At 42.5% G+C, this 12,739-nt stretch overlaps 1 protein-coding gene across 7 annotated transcripts in view; it reads right to left on the minus strand.

Moving 5' to 3' along the window:
* The window catches only part of SH3PXD2A (SH3 and PX domains 2A), a 245,823-nt gene that overhangs the window by 13,634 nt on the left and 219,450 nt on the right, over positions 1-12,739 (minus strand). For 6 of the 7 annotated variants that reach the window (XM_071446391.1, XM_071446389.1, XM_071446393.1 and 3 more), the window contains 4 exons: positions 9,025-9,142; positions 3,288-3,622; positions 2,378-2,427; positions 130-249 (listed from right to left, as the gene is read on the minus strand). In XM_071446391.1, coding sequence (XP_071302492.1) covers positions 130-249; positions 2,378-2,427; positions 3,288-3,622; positions 9,025-9,142 — 623 coding nt within the window. The remainder of the gene's footprint in view (positions 1-129; positions 250-2,377; positions 2,428-3,287; positions 3,623-9,024; positions 9,143-12,739) is intronic. The other variant, XM_071446390.1, reaches the window with a different exon arrangement.

The following is a 12,739-nucleotide window of genomic DNA, read 5'->3' on the forward strand; positions in this document are numbered from 1 at the left end:
AAGAGGTAACAAGGAACATGTTACTTAGACAAAAATCTCAACTCACTGCTTCCCACTCCTGCCCTTCCAGTCCACTCCCATGCAACACATATATATTACAATTTTTCCAGATACACTGTTAAGGCTCACCTCTGCTTTTTGTCCTCCACGAAAGCTTATGCCATCAGAGATACATGACTGGAATTCAGCAATGGTGTAATATTCCACTTCCACAGAGGGTGGCTCTGGTGGCTTGGGTAACTGAAAACCCTATGGCAAATAGGATGCTTTGTTCATTTAAACCAAAGACACAGTCAGCTAAACAGCAGTATGAAAAAAAAATTGCTTTTATTCACTAAGACTCTTCTTTCTTCCTGTGCTACTTCCTAATGCTAACTGCCCAGTTCTCCTGAACAGGAGCTGATGTATTGATATGGGCTAAAAGAGAAAAACCTCTCAACGTACGCACTGTTCATGCCACCTTCACCAACTATTAAAACTGTAATAATCTTTACCTGAATAGTAAAATGTTGCACTTGTGGGTGATGAAGCATGAGCTGCCACTGCAGGCACACTAAGAGCAGCCCATTTACCCTCAGATCTTGTCCAGAAAGATTCAGCTCTGGGTGACATGCCACTGCAGAAATTTGCATTGCAACAGACCCCTAATAGATTCTGCCTGTCATTAAATACACTATCTTAAAATGTCATCCCAATGAATCATTGCTTCATATCTGCTGCTGGACTTTTTAAACAATCTGAATTAGTGAGTGATGTGAGCTAATGGGCATCTCTCGCAGCAAGAAACAAGGATAATATCATAGACCCCCAGCTTTGCCCAGCTGAAGTGCTAGAAGGGAAGGACTTTACTGCTTGATCAAAACAATTCCAGTTCCTCCCCATAGCAGACCCAGAACCTCTACTCAATCCCAACACAACCTTGGTAAAGGCTCTATAAGAAGTGAGACACTGCTATTTACAGCCATTCTGGCAGCATAGCAGACTCCTCCAAAAGCTAAGTGCCTTTACATTAAGCTGCCACATTTTAGATTTGCTACAATGATTTTATAAGGTGATAAATGGGAAAAGAGTCCTTTCAGGAATTTCAATATTGAAAGCTTTTCAGATGAGCACAGTGCCCATCTGCAGGGCAGCTAGGTGAATCTGCACAGCTTCTGCACTTCACTACTCAGGGTTCTGTGAAAGAACCATAGGTCAGAGCATCCACAGACCAACACAGGGCAGACAAAGACACAAAATGATCCTGAGCCATCAATGGGAGAAGGGCAAATCACACACTGTGCTTTTTTCTCCTGCTCCTCTATTTCTATGATACCCTTTCTGTAACTAACAGCTGATGTTTCATCACGCACAGCATGTGGCATCTCACAGAGAATGCAGTTCTGCACCTTAGGAACCATGTCTAACAATGTTATAATTGAATGTTTCTGCACTATATATGCTGAAATACAGCAGAAGCACAGCATAATAAAATGCCTTCAGATAATAGGATGGTTTGGATTAAAAGAAGATAATTGAAAACAGCAGATATGCTTAGGCTTTCACATATAATATCACTGTTATTTTTAGCATGGGATTAAGTGTCATAGTCTTGGCAAAACAAAGTCTAATTGAAAATAATGCAAAGAAAAATAGGAAGAAAATGCTAATATGCTATTCATGTAGTTTGTTAAGAAGCATCTCTGGTGACAGAAAAATTACAAGAAAAAAATCACATACGGCTCATAAAGGGTACAGCAAAGATGAAACACTATGTATTGCCTAGATAAACAAGCTATTAGCATGACATTTTTGGTGTATAAATACACTACTGACTAGTTCCTATTGAAGATGACAGTTCTAACCTCAAACTGGTACAAACCTCCAGGATGCTAGCTCTGGGGATAAGAAATCATAAGGGGTCTTGTTCCTGTAGCACACATCCTTCCACAGGATTCTGAGCCACTTCAAACATGCACAAGAGTGAAGCTCAGCCACCTCAAAGGGGGCAGCAATGGAAGCAGGGGACACATTCCCAGTTGCTTAAGACAAGAGAAGGTGAGAAACTTCAGTCTGGGCTAAAGACACCCAGAAGACATTTAAACCTTCTGAGTCAGCCAAACAAGTTTTAATGCACAGAACACAGCAGCTTTACCCTGTTCTCCCCTCAGACCTGATTAGTTGGGGCAACATTTTGAATAACAGAAAACATGATTTATCATTAGAATGTCCTGAGGTCTGCTCAACACTTAAACAATTAAATGAACAGTCATGCAAATAAAGGATCCCTCCCACAAGGGAGGGATAAAGGATCCCTCCCACAAGGGAGCTGCACAAAGTCTCACAAAGCACCCAGACACCTACCCACTGCTAAGATAAACCATAAACCAATACACACCAGACTGGACTCTCTTCGTGGGGGTGGCCTTGTTCTTAGATTTGGAGAACCTGAGTAGGAAAGGGAACAGGGAGAGTTTATTTAACTTCACAAGTACTGCTAAACATGTTTTTCAGCAGCTCTCTGCTGTTACACAGTTTGAGAATAGAAGCCAGTATTTGCAATATTTAAGGCATCTCTATGAAACAAGATAGGAAACTATGAGAATATATTAGAAATACCAAGGTAGCTTAGCTATTCATCTCTGCTAAGCCAGCAAATTTAAGAGGAAATCACTGCCAGAAAGCAGTGGATTGTATTTTCTCCTGGATCTGATCAGCTCCATTGGAGACTGGATAACAAAGGACTGACTAATACCTATTTTCCCCCCAGCAGTAGAAGTAATTCACTAAAAACTCACACTGTCCTATCTCCTGTTATTTTGCCATTCCTTGCACAGAATAGCATCAGCATCTGCATTTTGCAGATGAAGTAGTAAAAACATTATAGCAACTTGCCCCCAGGAAAACAGCAGACCAAATGCAAGAGAAGACACAGGTGGTCTCCTCAACTTGAACATGCAATCACATCATCTACATTTCTGGGCTAGAAGGGCACATTTTAGAGTGTTCAAAAGGAAAAAAAGTATTCTCTGGAAAAATTACCTAAGTAAATACATGCAGGCTAAAATAAAGAACCACCAGCCAGCCTGTGTATAAAGTGAAGATAAATTTTATCACTACTAGTGAAGGATCACATTTTGGAGTCCCTCTTGATACATCTACAGGCTATGCAAAGGTCTGCTTGTGTGGACTTGGCTGTAAGGCCAGAACATGTGTGACCTTAGCTGACAGACAATGCCAACCCTGAAAGGTAGAGAACAGGAATTCACTGCAAGCCTGTGAAAACCCGGACTAATTTACTGCCTTACTTATTTGAGCTCTTTGTGGTGCTATCCTTGCTATGGCTGGGGATCCCTGGGCCAGTTTGGAAGCCTGCTTGTCTGGAGTCATCATAGCATTGCCATTAGAGTCATTGCACAGGATGGGCAAACTGATTTCCTTCTTGGTGATGTGAGTTTCTGCAGACTCATTTTCTACTTGAGCTTCCTTGTCAGTAGATGATTTCTTGTTCAAGAGGTTACTGATCTCCATGATGTTTCCTATGATTTCCACTGGCCCAGTTAAGTTCTTTTTCCTAGATGGAAGATCATCTTTAGCCTTCTTCAGATATGAAGCTGGGGCCCAGCCTTCTTTGCCCAGATACCTGGAGAGGCAAAAAGAAACACCACCGCATCAAACACAGACTTCTCATGCATTTCAGGTAGAACAGCTAAAGCAAAAGTGATGGATAAAAACGTCAAAGTTTGCAGTTTTCAAACAAGATTTTGTAGTCTCTACTCATTTATTATCTATTGATTAGACATATCAAAGTCAGCTGAACCAGTAGTGAACTGTGTAGAAGAAATCATACTAAGAAAGGAGCCTTTCTGGACAAGAAATAGTTACACACAAGGTAAAGAGCTTCACCAGTTTGTTTTATGCCTGCCCTAGACAGTACTAGGCAAACTTAGTATTTTCCCACACAGCAAAAAAGCAAACTAGTAAGTAAAATATTTTAATAGTTTTTAAACTTCCTAGTGGCAACTCAGATTGAATATGGGCTAAAATAAGGGTGTACAACACCTTGTACAGAGAACCTGCACCTGCAGTTTAAGATCCTTGTGCAAGCCTCCCTCCCTGAAACTATAAAGAACACTGGCCCTCCTTCCATAATTCCCAGCTCTGCATGAGCAGCTTTCTGCCATGGAACATGTGGGACTCTTAAACTACTGCAGCTTCTTCTAGCACTGCAAGATCGAGAAACAATTTATCTGAGGAAAAATGGCTTTGATGGAGACTCATTTTCCTGAACAAGCTAGAGGCAATTTGAAGAAATAAACTGGGAAATGTGAACAGACACCTGAATCCAGTACATGTTCCTGAAACACCATCCTGAGCTGATCATGCTACACTTCAAACTGAGGTAATTCTTCCACAACTGGGCTTTAGGGAAGATTTTTTTTTCTAACTCCTGCCATTCCTAACACCTCAGCAGGGATTTCAGATTACAATCAGACTCCAGGGAGGACCCCTGTGGATGAACTCTGCTTTCCCTAATGAAACCCTAACTTGCTACAGGGAGAGTCACTGAAAACCTTCTCTCTACTCTCTCAAGATACCCAAAGCAGGCACTTGAAGTGTAAGTGAGAAAGCAGGCACCATCAAAATCCTGGTGCTCAGGAAATCTACAGGAAATACAAAGGTTAAAACAGTAGGGCTCTAAGGTTCTTTATTGAAAAGGGAGCCTCATTAGACAGTAGAGGAAAGAGCTGGGGCACATGGGATATGAGCAAATAATTTCCTGGCAGGTGAGCTTCTTTGTTATGACAGCACTTGGATTCTGAGGTTTCCAGTGAGATTTCTGCATCAAATCTCATCCTGGTCTTCCTCACAACATCCACACACTTGAGAGTGGCTCTGGGACTTTACAGGGAGAACAGGAAAATGCTGTGTAGATTTGATTCTCTAGACTTCTTTATTACTCTTCCTGTATAAAAGCAAATACAACTCTAGCAATGACTACAGGGATCTTTCTGTCCAAAATCCTGCCTTTTCCTTCTCACCCACCTAGACTAGGCAGGATACTAGAGATTCTGCTTCTCCTTACATACTTGCCTTCTGTCACACATGAAAGTAGATATGTAGGATCTCTCCTGCTCAGGGAGTTTAGTGGCAAGTTTTTCCAATGATTCTGATGTCAAAGGAAATCATTCCAAGAGCTCTGAGCTTTCTGTGATGCATGGAGACTAACAAGAAGTAGCAACCTGGTACTAACTTGATTTGACTTAAAAATATACAGAGCATCCACTGTGTGATGCTATGTCAAGAAGCAATTTGGATCTATTCAATCTTGTTCCTTTTGAAGCTTTTTTTGGCTTGGTTTGAGGCCTAGCAGAAAAGGAAAAGGAAATAAGGAAATACATGCCACAATTCCTCTTGCGTCAAGGCATCACCCAATGCCATTTTCCAGCCCTGAAGACTTCTGGTTTCTTTCCTTTTGCAACTGACAGCCCTTTTGCAGAGCTGCTGATCAATGCTCTCTGCTGCCTTTGCATCAAGGGAGTTTTTTTTAAAGAACATTTTTGAGTTTATACTATGTAGAGGTTGTCATCTGTTGTGCAAAATCAGCGAGAAAAAACAATTTACATCCATCTTAGTTTGTGGGAGACTTAACATGTTTGAGATCAGAAAGGCAGCCACAGGCAGGTCCTGCCACAGGCAGGTTCTCCTGCCAGCTGTAAGTATCTGGATAAGCCTGGGTAACCCCACTGCTACAAACACCTCTGATCTCACATAGTTTCTCCCCATGAATAACAGCAGCAACAGATGGACAGTTAATAACTCTGGGCAACATACCCTCAGCAGAGAGGCTGTTGTGGGCTACTTCCTCCTGTGCCAGCCAATTTAACCTGAAGTTAAGGCTGAGCAGTAGTTACCAGAAACTACTGGTTTATTTCTGCAATATCACAAATAACAATTACTTATGTAAGTGAAATATGCTTACATTTTTTACCTTAGTCCTTGAATTTGTTAATCTTTAAGCCCTTTGAAGAATAACCTTGGAAGATTCCTTGATCTTCCCCATTTTATAGGTGAAAGAACTAAAACAACTGTTAATCAATTTCGGCAAAGTCCTGAACCAGTAACAACTTTCATTTCACATCTTAAGAGTTGACTCCCAAGTATCCCTCCTTCCTTCCTTTATATTCAGAACCTACTGCAGTCATTTGAAACCCCATCCTAGATTCCTCCTCATTTCAGTGCTGCCAGCACCTCCCAGCTGTGCTTCATTCTCATGGGCTGAGGCTCAGAGCAAAAGGAAGGACATGAAGACAAATAAAAAAAGCTTTACTTAGTATATTGGTACCAACTTGCCCTGCAGTCAGTCCATTTGGGCACCACATGATTGTATCTGTTGCTGCCACCTGGAGACAAAGTAAGATCTAAATGAGGGATGCTAATGCCAGCTATGGGCACCCTGGGAAGCACAGATCTACTGAACTCAATGCAGCAGTAAGCAGGATCCCAGGACAGAGCCTTTTTTCATTTCTCCCTAGTCCTGATTTTTTTTAAGTCATAATGCATGTAGGGCAGCATAAAGACAGACACCAATATTGCCTCTAGCTTGTACAGCATTGAATTGGGAGGGTCTCAGAATTAGGTGCAGTGATTTGGTTCCTTCATGCTTCCAAAACCCTCCCTGATTATATTGCGTGAAGGAAAACATGGATTAAAACCATAGGAATGTTAAAAAAAGTCAGAAGTGCCTCTGTAAGTCTGAGAGTCACATCTGCTTTCCAGCTCCAGAGCACTGGAATTATTCCAGAGGGAAGCAAACTAGGGAAATAAAAAAAAAAAAAAAAAAAAAAAAGAAAAAAAGAAAAGCAAAAAGAAAGAAAAGAAAAAGAAGGACAGGAAATGAGGACCAGCACATGGCCAAGAATTTGGAGAAATTACATATTTAAGGTGGAACAAGCTAATGTCTTTAAGGTGGATTTCATTTACAAACTACTGGATTTGTTTCTCTCTCTACACATTGAAGTGTGCTCAGTCTGTTATCCAGCCCAGAGTTCAACTGCTCCCTCCCTCAACGTTCTCCTCCTGCTCCCTCTCCACTCACACTCACAAGAGGAGAATGAGTTGCTCCTTCAAAGGCACTCAGTACTCAGAGAAGCAAATTTCTGCAGGAAGGGAATCCTTGTCTGAGGGTTACCTAACAGCATTCAGGGCAGTTTACATGTAACAAACAGCACAACAGCAGGAGGTCAGCTACCCAGGCTGCAAAGGACCAGCTTGCAGGGATGGATCACATCATCAACATTTCTGGAAGTGTTGCCCATGGAAAAAAACCAACCTGTTTCTAAGAGTTTAGAGGAGGAAAGCAGCACAGTGCTCCAAAGCAGCAGAGAGGAGCACAGTTGGCACCCCTTATACTTGTCACACATATGGGGAGCACATAACATCTTCCAACAAGAAGAAGGATTTTTCAAATCAAAATGCCTCTTCCAAGAAAGCCAAGCACATGCTGCAATCCCCAGCCATCACGGGGTGGCTGGGGTATCCACTGTCCCTCCAGCAGATTCCATGAATGGAGATGCCATGGAAACCACTGCAGCAAATGTCCTCATGCTCCAGAAGGCACTGCTGGTGTATAGAAAAATGTGTCTTTTGGGTTGACTCAAAGAGGTGTGTGAGATAAAGGGGAAAAAAATTCAACTAATTGTAGGAGTTGGGAAACCTACAGTAGTAACCAGGCTACATTGCAGAAATAAAATAAAAAAATAAACTAGAGGTGTCTTGCAATGGTTCTCCCCTCAGAAAAACCTATGAGCTTGATCCCTGACTTTGGATTCCACTTCTGTAGACAATTAATGGAGAAAAAATGTGACCTGACCAAACCCAGGCATTTCTGAGCTCCTCCTATCTGGAGTGCCTTCCTGGCTCCACTGCTATCTTTATTAGCTTATTTGCTCCATGGGATCATTAGACAAAAAACTGATTTTTTTTTTCTACTAAGTAAGGGAAATCAAGAAAAACAACAACACTGCTTCAGTCAGCATTTTCACAGTCCTCATCCATAGCCAATAAATCAAGCAGCATTCAAACAAAAGCAAGCTATAACTTGGGGAGGGAAAGAGGAAAAAAAATCACTATAATTACATGTTGAATGGAAAAAGATGACTATATGAGATGTTCTGCACTGCTGAGAGATAAACTTCCATTTTAAGCTACTTGTTGCATCACATCTTGTTTGAAGAGAAATGGGATGTCACAGCACTGAGAGGTTCACACACAGATACAAGACAAGGGGCAGAACCACAGAAGAGCACTAAAACCCAAATGCTGTGTGAACCTAGATGAAGAAATCTCTCATCAAGTGCTCACCCTGACACCCTACATCACTGAGACAATATCTAACTTACAGTCTCCCCATAAGCATTTGTAAAGGAGATTTTTCAGGCAAAACTCTGCTAGGACCACTGTTCCAACTACATAACAAAATTTGATATACAATAACAACTTCACGTGCCCTTGGAATGCAGTCCCTCTACATTAGGAATATCCAATGTAGACAGACAAAAATCAAAGCAAATTAGCTGAAACCATGGGTAAGCTTGCACAAGGGCTATAGCCAGCAAACTGATCTCATATCCCTGAAAGTAGCACTACTTGCCCCAAACAGCTCAAGAGATCACAACCAGCCTTTCAGCATTGCTATAAATAGATTTAAATAGGTTGCAGAGTAACTCTTATACTGGAAACACATGAAAATTATATACAACAGAAAGCCTTGTTAGGTCTCACAGATCTTAATTCAGATATGGGCTTTTAACTTGAAGCAAGAAAAAAACCCTCTAAAACTGCAAGTTAAGGCATTTCCTCACTGGAATGGCCCACAGCCTTTGCAGACACTGTAGTGTTACTTTAGTCACCATCCAATTGCCTCAGACTTTTCTTTAAATTTCTTCAAGAGGCATTATGAACAATTTGGGCTTCCCTGTCCAGCTACAGAATGATCAGAAAGGCTCATTGTCACAGTTTCTGCAGATTGCACAGCTCCTTTACCTGATGTACCACCATCCTTCCAGGTTCTTTTGGATGACCTCCACGGTGACCCCTTTTTCGAAGCCAATCTCATCCTTCCCCTGGCTGGCATACGGCTGGATGGTGACATATTTCTCTTCTGGTGAGGGGAGAAAAGGCAACATCAGTTAGGGTCAGGATCAGTCCAGCTGCTTTTCTGCACTGCTTGCTTTTAAACTGTTCCGCAGCGATTACGTGAAGCCATCACAAAGGCGGAGCCCTGCTCAGGGGCCCACTGGTTATTTATGCTGACGACATGACAGATAATCAGCCCCTTGCCACTACCCTGCTGCTGATAATCACAAAATGTTTCCATGCCAATAATGACACAAAGTCCCCAGAGAGCTCCCCCCCTCTTCTTCCCGCCTCCCTCCCCTCTCCAAGTTCCTCGAGCGGGTAAGGGAGAGGATTTGAAGCTGGACTTAACTCCCGGACTGTAACTTGACAGAATCAATCCTGCTGCCAAATCAGCCGAGCATCACGGCGGGAGCTGCAGCCAGTTGGCTCTTTGCACACACACATGGCTGCACAGAGCATTGTGTTACTGAAACCCGAGCACTGCATCCCCAGAGGGACACAGCTCCCAGCCCAGAGGGGCTGGCCCAGCACACTGCTCTCCTTGCACCTCCCAGGCAGCACAGGTCTACAGCAACGAGCTTGAAACATTAAAAAAAACGTGACAGAAGAACAAAAGAGGTTTGCATATGACAGGAAGTGATACAGCATTTGCATTCATAGGTTGTGAAGTGCTTTACAAACATACTTTTACTAAATCTGACTCCAGAGAAATGCACGTGTGACACTGGTGAAGGAGGGCCAGAACTAAGACACACACTTCAAAAGCACAGACTGGATTTCAAGTACAGTGTTTGAGCCAAAAACTTAGCATCCCTATTCATCTCCAGCATCTATCCCCGTCCCAGCTGGGCAGAGGTTTTAAGCAGACTTGCTGAGAGCAAGCCAATAAGCAGAGCAGAACAGACATTTGTCAACATCTTTTTCCACCTACCCAGGAGTCATTTACTGCAGCATTCCCATTACACCCGAGGTCACCCTTTCCCTCTGGAGCTTAAAAAATTACACCTGCCAATGAAAACTTAACTACCACCCTTCCTCTGCAGCAGCAGACATGGGAAGTGTCACAGAACCCCTCTTCTCAACCCAAACTATGGTGCATGTGACAGTTTCTGTAGCCAGATTAAAGGCAGGGAAGGCAAGCAATGAAGTGCACCCCAGTCAGCCTTCCTAGCACTTCCTACCAGCAGTCACAACAAGGCAAGGAAAGAATAAATGGAGGGCTGTCAGTGCAGAGGAATGGGCAGGAAATAAAGTGAATCCAAAACTCCTGATCACTGCTGAACAGAGGAGCCATGAAAAGGCTGCAGCAGCTTGAAGCAAGCACTCTTTAAGAGAGTAAAACAGATCCAAGCAGCTGTTTGGTTTTGTGGCTCAGCTGTATTTTGTTGCTGGGTGAAGCATGGAAACTAATGAAAAATAAACCAAAGCCCTTACTGAGATGGAGTAAGAAATAATACCTCAGAAAAGGGAAAATAATGTTGACAGAGCATCTGATAGCAGTGAATTCAGCAAAGCTACATCTCTGAAGTCAAGTTCCCTTGACTGGTCACATTTGGATCCTTCTAATTCTGATGGGGCAAAATCTGTCAAAACCTCTGTAACCAAGAGGAAAAGACTCTCTGCTGCTCTCCCCTAGGAGGGCTGCTTAACTGGCTTACCACTGGTAAGAAACTCCAGCTAGTTTGTAATTAGCACCATCAGCTTAATGACACCTTCCCCACAGAAATATTCTACTACAAGATGGGGCCTGAAAAATGAAACCTAGCAAATGAAATCCCAGCCTCCAAGTCACAGGACAGGACAGTTTTCCTAGCTAGGTTTCTGCTCTGAGTGGTAGAACTGGACTAATTTTTCCTCTATTTTCAAGTCTGCTGCAGAAGGAGCTCCATTTCTGGTTTCCACTGCAAGCAAAGCACTAAACTGAACTGCAGAAGACCCCATGGCAGCTAGACTGTGTCCCTCTAAGGGCCAAGGGAAAGTTCAGAGCTCCTCTGTCCAGACACACATTGCTTCAGACACTTCCAGGGACGTTTCTAGGACAGTAATACTGAGCTAAGCATATATTTGCTGTCTTGGAAGAAGGCCCTCTTTTTTCTTTACCCCACACCAAAGCTGCTTTATAACCCAGGCTGTCAGAGGTCACCCTTGCCACTAGAACTCCCACAGAAATTGCTGTGTTTATTCTATTTTTCCTCTACACAGACACCAGGCTCTGCTTCAGCTAAAGCCAGCTATTCAGCTCCTCTTGCTGGGCAGAATGGTCCCACTCCTCAGGGATGTGGCTTCCCTTCTTCTGCAGATAACCATGCACAGGGTGCTCATTCCTAGCTTCCTACACAACTTTCCAAGCCTCTGTGTGAGGAACTGAGGCTTGGAACTTGAGACAGTGGTCACCCATCAACACCAGCAGCATTGGAGGCTGATCACTCAGGAGAAACAGAAAGGCTCTTCTGAACTGCCACTGTCTCATTCTGTCCAGGAGCACCCTCACTGCTTACATCTTCAGTCCTGTGGCTGTCAATTCAAGACTACTGCTTTTTGAGAATAAAGCCCTTTAGGTGACTCCTCCCTATACAGAAGACATAATAAAAAAAAAAGAGTGCATGGAAATAGGGAGGGAAGAGAGAAAAAAAGGATCTCCCATGAAGCAAGATAATTAAAAGTGTTAAAAATCAAGTCTAGAAAAGAAGGTCCCATGATGTTTTTGTTTACCACCTCTATTTTTAAGCCTACAGATAAAAGCCAGGAAGTCACCATTACAATTTCCCCTTGCAAACTACTTTGACAGCAAAAATTACATTTCCAAGATTACACACATTTGGTTTCTGTCAATGCTGCAGGAGGTACTACAAACATACATGAGGTTTGTAACTTAAACAAACTGGAGATATGGGCCCCCTTGTAATCAAAGTGTAAATTCTGTTTTGTTTCTCAAAGATTATCTCGAGCCGGTGGACACTTTGTATAAACCAAGATTTGCTGAAGGGAGCAGGGGAGCTCTCAGTGGATGTGTCACTGAAGAGGACTGATAATAGCATTCAACATATCAGATTATTATTCAAAAGTCTTTAGAAAAGATATTTGACACTTCATGACTGATATGTAAAGTTACTGTAGAGACTTAACTCAGATAAATGGTTTCATGAGAGAATGAGCAGAGCGTCAGACGGCAGAATGACACCGCTCTGAGTTACACTGACAAATCTGATATATCATGCTGGCTTCATTCAGCTTCTGTGACAGGCAAGAGTATAAAACAGAAGTCAGTGAACCATCCCAGACCTACCATTGAAGTTAAAGGCCCAGATCTACAGAGAATACAAAAGCATATAATTTTGGTTCATTAAGTTTTGACTTAAGAATTACCAGGGAAAAAGACAAACAAAAGGATAATTCGTATTCCCCAGCTGCAGCTTCTGTTACATCAACCTCAGTGTTGAGGTCTAGTGGGCAGAATAAACTTTACTACATGCTACAAAGCACACACACCAGCTAAAAGGCTGGATTCAGAAACAATGGGATCAAAGTCCTACCCCCTTTGAGCTAAAAATGGCAAGAAGGCAGCTCTGCTCTTAGTGAGTGACATCCAGAGATCTATTAATTGCCAACTTCACCTCCA

Source organism: Agelaius tricolor, unplaced genomic scaffold (genome assembly GCF_023055355.1).
Source record: "Agelaius tricolor isolate 1412-34295 unplaced genomic scaffold, bAgeTri1.0.p SCAF_22, whole genome shotgun sequence".
NCBI lineage: Eukaryota > Metazoa > Chordata > Aves > Passeriformes > Icteridae > Agelaius > Agelaius tricolor.